This window comes from Vidua macroura, chromosome 24, assembly GCF_024509145.1.
Source record: "Vidua macroura isolate BioBank_ID:100142 chromosome 24, ASM2450914v1, whole genome shotgun sequence".
Classification (NCBI taxonomy): domain Eukaryota; kingdom Metazoa; phylum Chordata; class Aves; order Passeriformes; family Viduidae; genus Vidua; species Vidua macroura.
This window is the reverse complement of record NC_071594.1, coordinates 1,895,662-1,911,997: the sequence shown is the minus strand read 5'-3', so window position 1 is coordinate 1,911,997 and position 16,336 is coordinate 1,895,662. Positions and strand designations below refer to the sequence as shown.

The 16,336-nt window shown below is 55.7% G+C and overlaps 1 protein-coding gene across 4 annotated transcripts in view; it reads left to right on the top strand.

The window, feature by feature from the left end:
* Positions 1-16,336, top strand: part of NAV1 (neuron navigator 1) — a 62,312-nt gene that overhangs the window by 17,303 nt on the left and 28,673 nt on the right. For all 4 annotated transcript variants that reach the window (XM_053998433.1, XM_053998436.1, XM_053998435.1 and 1 more), the window contains one exon: positions 14,727-14,829. In XM_053998433.1, the coding sequence (XP_053854408.1) occupies positions 14,727-14,829 (103 nt within the window). The remainder of the gene's footprint in view (positions 1-14,726; positions 14,830-16,336) is intronic.

Sequence of the window (16,336 nt, the reverse complement as noted above, 5' to 3'; positions counted from 1 at the left end):
CAGGGGTGCAGGAAGGGATATTAGGAAGAAATTAATTACTGTAAGTGTGGTCAGGCCCTGGCACAGGTTGCCCAGAGAAGCTGTGGCTGTGCCATCCCTGGAAGCGTTCAGGGCCAGGGTGGATGGGGCTTGGTGCAACCTGGTCTGGTAGAAGGTGTTAGGTCAAGATGGACTTTAAGGTCCCTCCCAACCCGAACTGTTCTGTGGTGGTTCTGTGTCCCTGCACCACTGGGTACAGGAGAGACCTTGCTGCTGTGCAAACATCATCTTAGTCCTTCCCCAAATCAGCATCGCCTGTGGGATGTGCCTCACATCAGCCAGTGTCCAGCTCAGAGCCGTGCCATGGCCAGACATGAGCTGGCACTTGTCTTTGTGGATTAAGAGCCCTGTCGTGAGCTGGGAGCAGCAGTTGGGGTTTATGGTCAGTGCTGGAGCAGGCTGCATCCCACACCAACACCTAGGGTTGTTTTCCTGCCTCATCCATGCCTTTTTCCCCTGGTTGCCATGTTAGAGGATCTGTTAGGCCATGGAGGATCACAGAACTCTGAGGAGGGTCAGCGAGGCCGCATCCGCTGCCAGAGCATGCGGGAGGTTGGTTAATATACAATATTCCCTTGTCCTTCCGAGTACCTCTTGCTTTCCAAGAGCAGAGAGGTGAGTCTGGAAGCTCTTCTTCTCCCCTGTGCTGAGATAGGTTTGCAAAAGCTACAGTTTCTTCTGCTTTTTTTTTTTTCCCTACTCCCTTTTCCTGCCCAGGCATTTTTCCCTGGCCTGATGAATTTTTAAACAAAAACATGGTGAGGAGAGAACAGGAGAGAGGGGAGAAAACCCAGGAGATTACATGAGGAAAAAACTCTGTTTTTCAAATCAGAGTGATTGCAAGTGGAAGTGGAAGTTTAGGTGTGTTTTTAATTTGAAAGTTCCAACTAATTTTAAGTCACTTTATTGACAGGAGAAAATACCTTTCCTAATACTCTTTTTAATAAACTCCAGTTTTACAAGTAGAAGTAGTAGTAGTTGGTTGAAAAATACCATGGAATTATGGAAGTAAAAAGCAGCTGCTATGCTCTGTAATTCTCCCTGGCTGTGCTGGGGGTCAGTGCTCCCTGGAGGTGGGGGACTGAGGCTGGAGGAGTGGATGAGATAGACTCCCCTGGAGATGCCTCTGGATGCTTGTCCACCTATTCACAGGGGATTGCAGGGTTGATCACCTACACACGGTCACTTTACACAGGGCAGAATGTGGACAGATGTGGTTCCTTGCCTGGTGGTGCAGGGCAGTGAGCAGATGCGCGACTTTGGGGGCAATGGTCAGAATTTGGTCGAAATTGGAGCCTTCCAGCTGAAGAACTGACTGGTTAGTGCTGGAGAAAGTGGAAGAAGGCAAGAGGGAGCACAAGGATGGAGAGGAGAGGTGGAGGTAGGAGGGGAGGTTGGCTCACCAAGCTAAGCATCACCAGGGAGCCCAAATCCCATCACCAGGAGGGCTTGACCTGCTCCATAAGCCAAGCTCTGGCCTGCGAAAGTCATCCAGAGAGTTTGAATCGCCGATGAAGTTGTGAGATATCACGGACACCTTTTTGTGCCATGCCTTGTCCCTCCAGAAACGTCCCTCCACCATGTCCCACTGATGCCAAGGCCAGGGCCCAGCACTGGGACCAGCCACTCTTGCTGCCTCTGTCAGGCCGGGCTGGTTTCTCACAATTGTCACCTTAGCAGGTAGATTGAGTGTTGTTGGAAAACCAGCTGGTTGTTGGAAATCCACTGCTGTCACACTGTATAGAGCAGATCTGCTCCTTGCAGATCTCATTGTATTTCAGGCTGGAAAAGAAAAAGAAACACTTTGTGGTAATATTTTCAATGACTTTCCAATTTTTTTTTCTTGGTAAGCTGTCTGCATTCACTTACAGTGTTCCTGAAGGGATTAATTACTCACTGGAGCTCATTGTGCGTATTTCATATTCTGAACTATTGGATGTGGTGTCTGCCTTGGATCGAGTGAGGGGTCACATGGCATTTCTTTTTCTATCCTTTTTCCCCTATTCTGTTCTATCTGTCAGGCTCCTGGTGTGAACGTTCCCCATTGCTGCTGCGGTGGATGCTCGGTCAGCGCGCTGCACGTGATCCTGATTTCCCTGCTCCGCGCTGCTTTTTCAAGGGAGTGTAGCCAGAATAAGACAAATTGCTTCCTTGTTTGAGTGACTTTTGGCTGATGCTTTCCCCCCAAGCTGTAGAGTTGGCTTGGCTTCTCTTGCAGCAGTTGTGGCTCTGGGCTGCGCATCGTCAGTGCTTGGACAGGCCCCTGGAGCAAATTTGGAGAGAAGAGCTCAAAGCACATTGCAGAGCTGCTTCCCACGGCGAAGAGGGCTTGTGCTGTGCAGGCAGCCATTGCATGGAGCTGAGATATTCTTAGAGGAGATAAATCCCAGCTGCAGTGCTGCCAGGGACCTCTCTGTGCCATCCTTGAAATGTGGCATTCCCAGGAGGGTCTGCCTGCGGGACGGTGTGTGCTGGCGCTTTGACAGCTCAGGGAATGGCATTGTCTTAAGCTTGGCTGGGGATCCCAACTGGCCAAGTTGGAGCTGTAACTCCGTGTGGTCTCGGCATGCTTAAAGGGATCCTGCAGCTTGCAGGGGATGGGGCTTGTCCGTGTGTGGGGTCCAGAGGTGAGTGGCTGCTCTCCCATTGTGCCCGGAGACTCATGGCTGCTGTCATCACATGTCACTCAGCCCTTGGTGTTGGCAGGTGCATAGTGAGGGCAGCCACAGGAGCTGCACAGTGGAAAGTCCAGAGGCTCCAGTGAAATCCCTCTGATTGGCACTGGTGCCTGTTTGGGAGCATTTTCCACCCTGTCCATCCCAGGTGCTGCCAGGCACCCAGTAAAATTTGGAGTTGTAGGTGGAACAGCAGCTCTTTGCGAAGGATAGTAGAGTGTGTCAGCATCCCTTCACTCGCTGTAACGCAGGTGGTGGAGGGAAAGCACACTTCCTCCATGCCAGCCCCTAGCCCCTGGGGCACCTGGGTAAGGACAAAGTGGGGGCTCCCACAAAGCTTTCTGGTCCCAAGCATGCCCTTCCCTCCTGTGGCACAAATAGATTTCCTGAAGGAGATGGGACCTTCCTTCTCTGCAAATAACCTTTAGTGGGAAAAGCACAACTACTGCTCAAGAAAACCTTTCCCTAGCGGTGGGGACTCTCCGAGTGCACTTTGAGAGAGGGAGCAGGTCTGGAAGCAGTTGGAGGATGGTGTGGGCCGGCACCAGGAGTGGGGAACCATCAGTGCTAAGAATAGACAGTTTATCTGCATCCCTCCCCCTGTTAAGGATGCTCGAGGCACTGTGCAGCAATTAACACAAGTTTGTAATAACACTGCTGGCAGATTGGCAGTGCAGCCTTTGGAGCTGGTGTCGGATTTGGCTGAGTATGGATGTGGGAGACTGCTGCTGCTGAGCTCCCCAGCACACACCCAGCATGTCCCTGGCACGGGGATGTGAGGCACTGTTGTGGGGCAACAGGATGGAGTCCGGGGTCCTGGCTGTGGAGCCCCAGGATGGGGAGAGACGTGGGGCTGGTGCTGCTCCTGGCTCCAGTGGGTTAGGTACCTTTCCTAGGGAAGTTTGGAGGAACAGGTAACAAGGCCAGCAGAGATAATGGTAATGTTGGTGAGGAGGGGAGCAAGCTGAGGGCTGTAGTAGGGCATGATGCTCTGTACCCCCTGACTGCAGTGAGGGTGGCCCTGGGGAGCTGGCACAGCAGGCAGGGGAGATCATCTGCACTGATCAGGATCACCCCATGCTCTCCCCTGAGTTAGCAGGATGCCTCATCCTGCTTCTGGGCAGGGGGCATGGGAGACCTGGGGAATGCAGGAGGTCATTGTGTTGCTGTAAGAGCTATGCCACCCTCTTCAAGCAATCCTTCTGCCACTCACCATGCACAGCTCCATCTTTGGGACGGTATGGGGGGTTTGCTTTGGGGTGAACATCACCTGGGCAGCTGATGCTGCAAGACTGAAGGGACCCCAAAATCTGTGATATGCGTGTTGGTCTTCAGCCCTGCCTGGGCTGCTATTGCAGATGCTGCCACGATTTTCAGGGTGAACCTTGCCCAGTGCCTGGTACGACCAGCAGCCCTAGGCACCCCAGCAGTGCTCACCCACCCCGCTGCCCGGGGATCACAGGTGCAGGGAGAGCCCGAGCCTTGCGGGATCCTGGTGATCATATGTGTAGCAGACTTGTTTCCGGCTCCCTGCAGGCTGCTGCTTCTGATGCCAGAGTGAATTTGGCACCTGGCCCTCCTGCAAGGCTGGGGAGGGGGAGAAGAAAGGCCAAGCCCTCCTCGCCGCAGGCAGGAGATTCAATTCTCCCTGGGTGTGCACAAAGACCGTTTATCTCCGGAGCAAAGCCCTGGTAACCACGGGGCAGAGCGTGAAGGGCTGATTAGGGACTGTTCAAGGAGGGGTGCTGGGGTCGCGTGCAGGCACTTCCCTTCCCATTTCCAGGGCTTTCCATGGTAATGGCTCCTATTCTCCTCCGTTGTTAGGACGTCACTCACACGCAGCTCCAACGACATCTGTCAAAACACGTCTCCCTCTGTCCTTGGCGCTCCCAGGGAAGAGAGATCCGTTGGCCCCATAATGAGCCTGACATCAATTAATCATCAGCCTTAAAAATTAGCATCGTGGCAGTACATGTTGGAGGAAAACGATTCCCCAGATGGAAGCAAAAATAGCCTGTGTTATCTCCCTCCTCCCGCGGGATGTGGTAACAATAGATCTACTAACGAGCCTGGAACTCGTTAAGCTGGGTTTGCCCCGCGACGTGCTCTGCCTCCTGCCCAGTCTCTTCTCTCGATGGGCTATTGAGGGACCCTCTTGTGCAAGGGCTGATGACCTGCCCTGGGGTCTGGCCCTGCTGTCAGCTGGACCCTCGTGGTGCTCATCCCCCAGGCATTGCAGAGAGCCCAGGGTGTGCTTGCAATGCTGAGCCCCTTCCTGAAGCTGAGTGTTTGGAGGGGAGCAGCTGTTCCAGGATCTCCCTCTTCTGGAGTGAAGGATGCTCTTCCCTGGGTGGTGCTGCTGGGCCGAGATAGGGGTTCAGCTAGTGCCTCGAGGACATGTCCCGCTCTGGGAGAGCTGTCCCTTGTCCCTCTCCAGAGAGCTCTGAAGACTGCTGGTGCTCACAGCTTAGTGAGTGCCAGCTCCGATGTTCAGGAGCTCGGCAGTGGGCTGGAGGTTTCCAGAGACGCCCTGTCTGGGGAATGACTGGGGCACCTTCTCTGGAGGCTCACGATGAGCTGCTCTTTGTGTCTGTGCCATGCTGGGATTTTCCATGCTCGGAGCTGCTCTTCCTTGCATCCAGGCGAGCTGTAACCCCAGAGAGCAACCCTGCTGCCTGTAACCGCCTGCCACTCTGGTTGCCCACCCCAGGTACTTGGGAGATGAAGAGCCCCCATCACCAGCTGTGTTTTGGGTGCATTTGAGTGTCTCTGATGTTTCAGTGTGGAGCAGCTCCACAGGCTGTCAGGCAAGCTGGGGAAGACATTTTGCATTCCTGCTGGAGACACATGAGGACTCTTTGGCTGATCTGGTGATGGACAGACAGACCAAGTGTCTACCAGAGCCCAGCTGAGGCCGGGGAGAATTATGTTTGCAACGCATTGCTCTGTACAAAGCTCTCAGTCACAAGGCAAGGGGGACAAAAGGCTCCCTGTTAGCTCTGTCCCAGTGGGTGCGATTCCAACAGTTAAAAAGCAAATGTGAGTTGTTTGTCTCTGTGAATATAAAGCTTCCCCAAGCATGGCCATATTCTGGCTGGGAATGGGAAATTTGGCTCTGCTAATGACTGTTCTCCTACAAAACAGAGCCAACTTGAGCCAAGAGCTGCCCAGTTGGGCCCTTCTCCGCCTGCCCTGGTGCAGGGATGCAGGCTGGGGAGGGGAGAGGCTCTGGGGACTGATAAATGCCCTTTCAGCCAGACCTGGGCACCCAGGTCTGAGTGGATAGGCACCCAGGCATGAGTGTGGGGACCTTGGCCTCTTGTATGCAGGGGTGACTGCCACCCGTGAGCACCCTGCCGATGCCTGGAACCTTCTCCCATGCCCAAGGAATTCATTGTCATCAACAACAGGGAGCCCCAGGCAGGGGGACATCAGATCTACTGATTTGGGGCATCTGACTGAGAGTCCATGGGCTACTGTCACAAGGGCCTGGGATGAGGGTGAGTCTGGGAGGAATGACTGAATCACATGCTGTGCCTGGGCTTGGGGTGTGGATGCATCCACACTGTCTCCATGGATGATCCCCAGCAGTGATGGGGCTGTTGGGATGGCATTGGTGCTGAAGAGGAACATACCCTGTGTCTGCCTGCATGTGGCTGCCCTGGGGACCTGTGGTGCTTGACCCCCATGTCTGTGACAGCCAAGTTGTGCCGAGCACAGCCCATGGGCATCTCCTCCTCCCTAGCTGCTCCTGCATTTCCCCATCCTCACCTTGGCTCTTTGAGTCACATGGCCTTTGGAGAAGGGCTGTACATGGTGAGGGAAGGTCATTATGGGGTTAGGACATGGCTGTGACCTGCACAGGCCGTGTGCCCTCCCTTCCCTGCAGGGAGCCCAGATTGGTCCTTGATACACTGTAAGCAGTGGGTGCAGATTCCCCATGCACCCACATCCTCCCTCCTCCACCAGGCAAAGCTTGGAGCGAGAGCTGGCGACGTCCCCAGATGCAAGGCACATCTGGAGGGCACCAAAGCAGTTAAGTGAAGGGCTGATTTGTGCTATAGAAACCCGCAGTTCCTTCCTTTGATCCTCTGAATCAGCCCATTGCCTTCCTCATATAAAGCCCCATTTATCTCCGCTGTTCCCAGTAAGTTTGAAGGCGGTCGTGGCTCGTGGCTCCTCGGCAGCAGCGAGGAGCCCGGCTTTCTCTTCCGCTGAAGCAGAATCAGGTGAAATCTCTATGGCAACTGGCAGATGACAGGGAGTCTTGTTGCCTTGGAAATGAGGCAAGGCAAAAAAAAAAAAAAAACCCACCCAAAAAGAGCCATCTGGAATTTTGAATTTCCACAATGTCCAACCTGCGTCTGGTGATGCGTGGGGAGTGTGAACCCGCTGCTGCTGGCTGCTCCGGGGCCTCTGTGCCGGGGCCTGGCTGTGCTGTTCTGCCTCACCCTGGGGAATTAGGGCTTTTTTCCATTTCTTCCCACTTTTTTGCTTTTTTTGCCCAGGGTTTGCAGCATTGCCCTGACCATCTGCTGGTGGCTGTGGGAAAGGTGTTGTGTTTGGGGTGCTGAAACCAGGCTGGAAACAGCTGTGCCAGCATGGCACTAGCACACCTTGGTGATGCAGAACCGTGAGGAGAATGGCGGGCTCCAGGGCAAACTGAGGCATGGAGTGCTGCGTGACCAATTTGACCCTCCTCTGTCAGCTTAGCACAGACCCCAGGTGCAGTGACCGCTGATGACACTGTCTCTGTGTTCCCAAGCCTTGGGGCTGTCAGCAGGGAGTTAGTGTCACCATGTGTGACTGCCGCTGCGTGTGCCAGTGGCCAGAGGCTCGGGGCATCCCTTGGAGCATGGATTTGGCCTGTTAACCTACCATCCCCCTCCTTCCTAAGCTGCACAAGTGTTTGCATGGATTATTTTGGAGACCCATGGTGCTGGGGACAGGGGTATTGGGGTGCTCCCAGCTCCTCTGATGCTTTCAGGAGCAGCTTTGGAGGCAGGTGTGGCTCTAGGATGAGTCGTGCCTTGTGCAGAAGCAGGGTCTGTCCCAACACAGGGGATTTTGGGCTCCCCCAGCATATCAGCACAGAGGAGCAGAGGGCAGCACAGAGGTGGAATGCCTGGACATGGAGCAGCTAAAGGCTCTGGATCTGGAAAAGGAGCTGTGGTTTGGATGTGCAGGTGGGGTGGTTTGGGGCCAAGCACAGCATCCATTGAAAGAATAACCCACAAATGGGCTGGAGGCCCAGTCTGGATCTCTCCAGTGGATTCACTTGGAAACTTGTGCATGGGAGAGACCCAATTAAGTAGATTTATGGCTGCTCTAGCCTGAGAAAGTCTGAATCCCTTTTAAAAGCTTGGCTCACTGGAGCCAGACGGGGTCCAGGCTCCAGGTCTCTCAGCCCTGCCCTTGTTATGAGCAGTGATTCGCAAGGCTTAGCAGCCATGATCGCCCCTAAAGTGCTGATTCGGCTCAAGTCCCAGCCTGTCATTGCTGCACAGCTGCTTATTGTCTGCTCTCACCTTCCAGCCGGGAGATGGTGGCCCTCTCCCACAGCGTGGGGCTGCCCCTGCCTGCACTGGGTGGTAGTGGTGGGGATGGTGTGGTGATGGGGATGGTGTGCTGATGATGGCAGTAATGATGACTGCAGTGATGGGCATTTTGACAGTGATGGGGATGGCGGGGTGATAGGGATGATGGTGCTGATGGGGATGGTGGTGATGACTGCAGTGGTGGGGATATTGGCAGTGATGGGGATGCTGGTGGTGATGATGGCAGAGATGATGACTACAGTGGTGAGGTGCAATGGTAGAGTCAGTGAGTGCAGGCAGGGAATTGGCTTCCTCCTCCTCTGCAGCCACTGTTGGAACCTCCTGCAGAGCCCTGTCATTTTGAAGAAGGGTCCACCACCATGTGAGATGTGGAGTGGCTGTGCCAAACCGGAGTCCTGTCACCTCTCTGGCTCTGGCTCCACAGGGGCTGGTGCTCCTTGGGGGACTTGGGCTTTGCAGGACACATGCTAGCCCAACAGTGCTGCCTGCTGTAACCCCATTGTCTCCCCCAAGACTTGCTGCTGGCCTCTCTTCCCTCAGCCAAGGGCAAGTGCAGAACGTGCTGGGCTGTGTCCAGCCTCGTCCCACAGCCTTGCAGGGCTATGTGCAGGGCAGCACCATGTGCAGAGGCCAGTCTGCCTTGGTGAAGTCACAGGTGGAGACCTCAGATATCTCTAGCTTCCCCTGCACATCCCCATCACCGATGGCAGGAGGCTGTGCTTCCATGTCCATGGGGAGTAGCACCTCTGGCTCCACCAGCTGAGGAGCTGCTGCTGTCTTTCAGGGAATGGTGGCCAGGCTTTCTCCATCCATCTGCCTGGGGTCAGCAGAGCACCAGTCAGCTGTCCAGGTACCCTGGTACCCCATTACCAGGGTGCTGCGTGGCCCTGTCCCTGCCCGTCGGGGAGCAGGACCCTCTCCTGACACTGCTGCAGAGGGTGCAGGGCTGGCAGCCAGCTCTCTGCCCACACCAATGAAAGTAATAAAACCACGAGTGCTAATGTACCTGCTGCCTTCTGGGTGGGGCAGCAGGTTTGCAGGAAAGAGTGTGGTGCTTTCCCAGGGCACTGAGCAAGTATGGAAGACATTCTCTGCCAGCTTGGGTGCCCTGGAACATCTCCAGAGAGAGAGGGCTGATTTGGGGCTACTGGTACATCCTTGGTGGGAGCACATAGGAATTGCAGGGATGGGGCTTGAGCTGGAAAACAAGGCCGACACTGCAGACTTGGCAGTCACCCCACAGAGCCCTGTTAGCCATCTCCACTGTTCATTCTGCCTGTCTGGGAGCTGTTGGGGGGAAAAGACAGTTAAGCCCCAAACAGAAGGATTGCAGGTTGTGACCATCCCCCTGCCCAGCCATCCAGGAATGGGAATCAGAGCTGGACATAAAAATGCAAGATAAAGCCATTTACTCCATTCAGGAAGACTCTGCTGGTGGCACATCCAGATGCTGGTGATGGAGTCACAGGCTGCAGGGTGTGAGTGTGGAACCCACGGGGCTCAGTGAGGTTCACACAGGGCTGCTGGATTTCCCCTCAGGTGGTCTCCCGAGTGCCAGAGTGGAAGATTTTCAAGAAAAATACCAACAAAACACTGCCTGTGCAGATTCATTCATAAACAGGACTGGGAGCAGAGGCTGGGGCAGATGGAGGGAACAGTGTGAGTCTGCTCTAGGGTTCATGGAGGCAGGGAGTGCAGCAGGGCTGGAGGAGGCTCACAGCCCCATGAGAATGGGTTTTATTGCAGAGTTTATTAGTGGATTTTTCAATACACTGGAAGGAATTGAGCAAGCAGTTAGAAATGTTTTCCAGCCTGGGGAAATTCGTTACAGCTACTGTGTAATAGGGGCCCACCGGAATGATTCAGGAACACCACGCAGCCTTTCTCGGTGAATTCCTGCTTGCTGTTGAAATCTTTACTGGGCCAACAGGAGTCCTTTCCTAGTTGGATCCTCTGAAATGAGACCAGTCGGGTCACGGGGGCAAGAAAACAGGTGTGAGTGCCATGCTCATGCTGAGTGCAGACAGTGCACCCATGCAAGCCTGGCACCCTTGTGCCAGTGTTGGTGTCATGTCCTGCTGTCCCACTGCCTGCATATGGACACAGGGCACATGTGCAAGGTCACAGGCATAAGTGATAAGTGATACTCATGCACACATGCATCTTTCTGCAGGCTTTTGCTGCCATGTGGCACCCACATGAATGATGCAAACACACACACACACACACACGCATGCGTGAGTTTCTGTGCTAAGGCACATGGGGCACACGTGTCCCACGGATGCAGCCCTGCCTCGACCCAGCGGGTGCTGGTGGCCACATGCTTCTTTGAAATGAGCTGTCAGAGCCATTTGGAATTGATTATTTCCTCATTCCTTGACGTACTTGGCCACGTCGGCAGCACCCGGCTGCAGGGTCGGGGCTGCACCCCGACACACGGACAAAGGAACTGCTGCCACTTGCTCTGGGAGGTGGCAGGGAGAGCTGGACATGAACACAGCCTGAAGCTCCCTGGCCTTGTCCAGCCATGGTTCTGTGCTGCCCGTCACAGTCAGACTCACAGCAAACAGTGCTCCAAAGCCAGCTATTCCAGCACAGCTCTCTCCTTCTCCCTCCTCCTCTTCTTCCTCCTTGGCTGCCTCTGGCCCTGTATCCCACCTTGCAGATGCTCCTTCTTGTGGTGATGGTGCCTGCTGCTGCCCAGCTTGGCCAGGCAGGAGATGGGGGCGATGGGCACTGCGTGAGTCGGGGCCAGGCGCCCGCAGTGCCAGGTTGCTGAGTGTGTGTAATGTGGTGGTCAGCGCTGGAAGCCATGCCCAGGGAGTGCAGCAGGTGAGGGGGTAGTCAGGGATGGGCTGAGGCTTCCTGCTTCAGTTTTCTCGAGTGCCAAGTGGAGCTGTATCAAATTTGCTGATGTTGAAGAGAGCACTGAAAAGGCTCAGTTGAGAAAGGAGTGTTGAGTGAGAGCTCTCATTTGAGTGAGAGTTGCTCAAGCACAGCAGAGGGTATAGGCAAGTGAGAGCCAGCCTGGCACAAGGACAAATGATTTGGGCAATGGGCTCTGGTGACCTCCCAGTGGAGGGCCTGGGGACAGTGGTTGCCTCTCATGGCTGCCCTGTGGATGGTCAGAACGGGGGGCAAAGGGCCAGAGCCAGCGCTCCCCTCTGTAACAGCAGGATGGTCAGAGCCTGCGAGAGCAGTGGGATCTGCTGAGGGGCTGCAGGCCAGCCTGGGGCTGGGGCAGGGAGACATCAGTCCCTGAGTCTGCAGCTCCAGTGAAGTGGGGAGTGCTGTGGAACACATCCCAGCCATAGCTGCTGGGAAACTGAGCCTGGCCTAGGCCGGGTGTCTGACTGACCCCGCCACGGCATGGGCTGAGCCTTCTCCGCTGCTCTGTGCTCCAGCAGCTGGAAACATCTGTCTGCACAAGCTTACTAAATCGATGTGAGGAGGAATCCAGCGCTCTCCTGCTGTTCCCACATTTCATCCTCTCCCAGTGGCTCTGGTTTCAACTCAACTCTGGCATGCAGTGACTCGGTGAGCTCCAAGCCAGCCCACGGCCCCTTGCTGCCCCTGGGGAACAGACTGCGGGAGTCCCTGTGTCACCACCAGGACAGCACTGTGGGGGCAGATGGTAGCACTTCAGTGCTAGCAGCAGGATGTATGCCAGAGGTGAGTGAGCAGCTCTTCCAGTCCCAATTTGGCCCTTTCCAGGATGAGAGCTGCTGCTTTTCCTGGAGTCCAGAGTGACCTGGACTGTCACCCAAAAACTGGGGTGATGTCATCCAGGCATGGGTGATGAATGGGGCAATGGATGAAGCTGGGGATGTGGGTCAGTGCCATTGCCCTGGAACTCCTGTCCCAGAGCCCTGGGATGCTGCTTATTGCCATTGGTGCCCCAGCAGCAGAGCAGAGCAGGGGAGGTGGCACCCCTGTGCCGGCCCCTCAGTCAGGGCAGCTGGGGACACAGCGCAGGCTCGCCCCACTGCTCCTTGGATTGGGATGGCTGGAGCAGCCCCGCTGGCAGTGGCGCCCGGGGAGGAGGCAGCGCCAGGCCCGGCGCTGGCTCTGTGCCCAGGGGAATGGCTGCGGGTGGCCGTGGGGGAGGCAGACAGGCTTTTGGGATGGAGCCATGCCCAGGAGGAGCACGCTGCCGAGCTGGCAGGATGGGAGCCACTGCCGGCGCCAGGGGACAACGATGACTCTTCATCCCGTCCCACTCTGTCCTGCTCCAGCACGCGGGGACGTGGCACTGCTGGGGTGTGCGTGCCACCTTCTCTGGCTGCAGGAGCTGGCTCTGGGTGACAGCACCCACTGAATGGGGCCAGGGTGAAGGAGCTGAAGGTGCTAAGTCCTTTCCTGCATGGAGACCCACTTGGGGACACTGGTGGTTTTGTATTGCTGTTCCCTGAGGTTCAAGGAGCCCAAATCTCCCACTGCCCTACACACTGCAGTGTGACAGCCAGGAACCTGGCCACAGGTTCCTGCCCTGCCGTTTCAAGCCTGAAAATCCATCTTTGCAGGCAACTTGAGGGCAGGACCTTGCAGCTTTGAGGTGCCAACATGATCCTTTCTGCTGCCCCACCAGACAGGCATGGTGTTCCCTTGTCCCTGGCTGCAGAGCAAGGTGGGTGCCACCCTTCAGCACTGAGGGCCTCTCAAGCCTCTCCTGCACCCTGGTTCCATGTGTGTAGCCACCTCAGATCCATCCCTCTCCTGTACTGCCTGTGCATCCCCACCCTGTGGCTCTGGGGACAACTTGGAGCTTCTGTGCCTTTGATGAACTCCTCCACTGGTGCAATGGTTGAAGCTGGGGATGTGGGTCAGTGCCATTGGAACGTGCACTTGGAGCTTCTTTGCCTTTGATAAAATCCTCCAATTTCCACAGTGGAGATTTAATAATGAGTTAATAATGACTTGTGTCCTGCTGAGCCTGTGTCCTGAGGTTCTGGGAGCTGGACTGGAGTGATTGGATACATGCAGGGATGGGTGTCCTTATGCTCTGATGTGGCTGGTCACATTGGGTGCCCTGTGGGCTCACCAGCCCTTTTACCTCATCTACAACTGACTTTAACCTGCTTGATTGAACCCGTCTCATCGGGGTTGTTCCTGCTTGTCACCCCCTTCCAGGCTCATGCGTAAATCAGGGCCGCTTCACTGGTCTGAGGTGCTCCTGCCCAGGCAGGTGGGCAAGGGGAGCCTGGGGATGGAGCAGCACCCATGGGTGCTGCCTGAGGTGTGGCCAGAGTGTGATGGGGACAAGGAACACACAAGGAGCCCTGCTTGAGCACTGGCATGTGGCTGTGCCTTTGTGGGGAGCTGCTGGGGTGGTGCTGGCGGTGTCCCCCATCCTCATGTCCCTGCAGCTGGGGTGTGTGCTGTCAGTGTCCCCCATCCCCCTGTCCCTGCAGTTCACGTGGTGCCGGTGCCGTTGCAAATCCTGAAGCGCTGGTTGCCACGTTACATTAGGAGGAGCCACATCCCATGTCCCTCACGCCTGCCGTCACTGCAGATCCGTGGCAGGCTGCAGCTGAAAGGCCTGAAATCAGGGATCAAAGCCGCAGTGGCACGGCTGTTAGTGCCCGGGGTGCACGTGAACGAGACAGGGACTTGGGGCTGGAGCCGTGGCCCCACGCCCACAGCACTGCTGGGGCTATGCCAGGAGTGACCTCCTCCTCTGTGCAGGTGTCTGTGTTCTTACACCTCCGTGCAGGTGTCTCTGGGCAGTGTGCACACGTTTCTGTGTGCAGGTGTACATATGTGTATGTGGACATGCCTGTATATATCTGCACATATACACAAGGGGTTGTGATGTGGGTAGATGCACGTGCTCAAGTACATTTTGGGGGGTGCATGGCTCTGTGTGTGTGTACACACCCATGCCATGTGTGTACACCTGGAGAAGTCCCAGGGCAGACAGAGCTTGGGGATCCTCAGCTCTGGGCTGTGCCTGTGGGGGCTCAGTCCCACCAGCTGCTCCAGCCCTGCACAGAAGCAGCCACTCCTTCATGAGTGGGGCTCAGTGTCCTCCAACCCCCGACCTCCCTCGGTCCCACTGGCTGCACACCAAGTGATGCTGCTCCAGCACCCATGTTCCCAGGCTGGAGCACCCCTGGGGCCTGGGGGAATGCAGGGGCAGGTTTGGGGACATTCTTCCAGGACTGCTGCTCCTGTCACCTATGTGGGTCCTGTGGCCCCACTTGGTCTCTGCCAGCTCATCCTTTCTGGACTAGACATAACCATGCCAGCTGCATGCTTGGTAGTGGCATTTCAGGGTGGTGCAGCTCCAGCCTGGTGCCAGACTTGCCCTGTCCCTCCCTGATGGGCAGAGCCAGGGTTGTTGGTCATGGCCACAGGCAAGGGTTTGCTCCATCCATCCATCCATCCATCCATCCATCCATCCATCCATCCATCCATCTATCCCTTTTAAAGCCTTCACCTTGTCTCTCCACAGATCCCGAGTCCCAGAGGAAGAGGACAGTGCAGAATGTACTGGACCTACGTCAGAACCTGGAGGAGACCATGTCCAGCCTAAGGGGCTCTCAGGTGTCTCACAGGTGAGGCCCCAGCACCAGACCCCCCCATCCCTTCCCCACAGTCAGTCTCCTTCCTGGGGCGGATGGGAAGCCGCTTTGCTCCTGGTGAGGGCCATGTGGATGTGGGTGGGAGGAAATCAGCAGTCCTTTGTGACCTGGGGACCCTGTGCATGGAGGCTTGGAGAGAAGCCCTCAAATCCATGGGGTGTCGTGTGGTGCTGCAGCAGAGTGCTGTCCCCAAAAGTGCTCTGGTACAGCAAAGGTTGGGGAGTGGTGGCAGTGAGGAGAGCTGACAGAGCAGAGAGAGGGTGTGAGGTCTGTTTCCAGTGTTCAGGTGACCCTGAACGGATCACCAGAGGTGAAGATATCACTTGTACCCACCCTAGTTTGCACCAGAGGCTCCATCCCTATCTGTGACTTTGTTTTTCTGCTCTGTGTAGGGTGATAATGGAGGAACTCTCAGCTGGAGCCCAGGAGCAGAGCTGGGGGTACCCTGAGGTGCCCTGCCAGACTGGAGCGAGGGAATGGTGGGGATGGGGACAGGGTGAGCACTGCGTGGACAACTAGAGCACAGTGTCTGTGCTTAGGGGGCTCTGACACACGTCTGGGACTGCCTGTGTCCCCCTGGGTCATTCACTTAAGATCTTGCATGGTTTGTGCTTCGCTCTGGATTTGCAAGGTTGTGTGGGTGTCAGCCGGTTGGGAAAGTGGGGATGCGGGAACATCCTTCTCCTGGAGTGTGTTGCCACCTCGTGGTCTCCCTCGATCCTATTTTTTGACTTGGAAGGGACAAAAAGGAGCAGCTTCCTCCTCCCACCTTTCACCCACCATTCACCATTACAGACCTTCCCGTGTCACCCCTCAACCAGCCTTGTCCAGGATGAAGCAGCCCTTTGATCTCCCTCTTCATCATCTGAAATTTCTAGACCTTGCTCGCCCTTGCTGTGCTTCCTGAATGTTTTCCAAGCCAGGAGCAGCAGAGAGCTGTGGCAGTGGGATTTGCATGGGGTCACAACAATATTTTCTGAGCTGGCCATTTCCTGAAATGATCCATTACAGCTCTGCCATCCCTTTGCTCGGTGCAGGAGCTGGGTCAGAGCCCAGCACTGCTCATGCTGAGCCAGGGCTGCGTTGTGTTAATTTCGCTTTCATCAAGCAAAAAGTGTCAAACTCCACCCCCCTCCTCACCCCAGTGCTCAGCTCCTTCAGAAATCCTTCTCAGCTCAGGTCTTACGAAAATAGGGCGAGGACATTAAGGGTGATTAAATTAGCATTGCTGGTGGGATTTGACTCTTCACTATCACTTCCTTTCCTTGATGAGCTGTGAGTACATCACATGGTGGATGCCTCAGCTGCATTCCTGCCATGGAGTAAAATGGCTATGGATAGCCCAGGGATCCCTACCCCTGCACTCTGTCCCTTTCAGTGTGACTTAAACATCTGAAGATCTTCCCTCTTATCCCATGACAGCTGAATTTATTTGGAAGCTTTTTTTATTGCAGTAGCCCACAGCAGCCTCGGCAGTTCC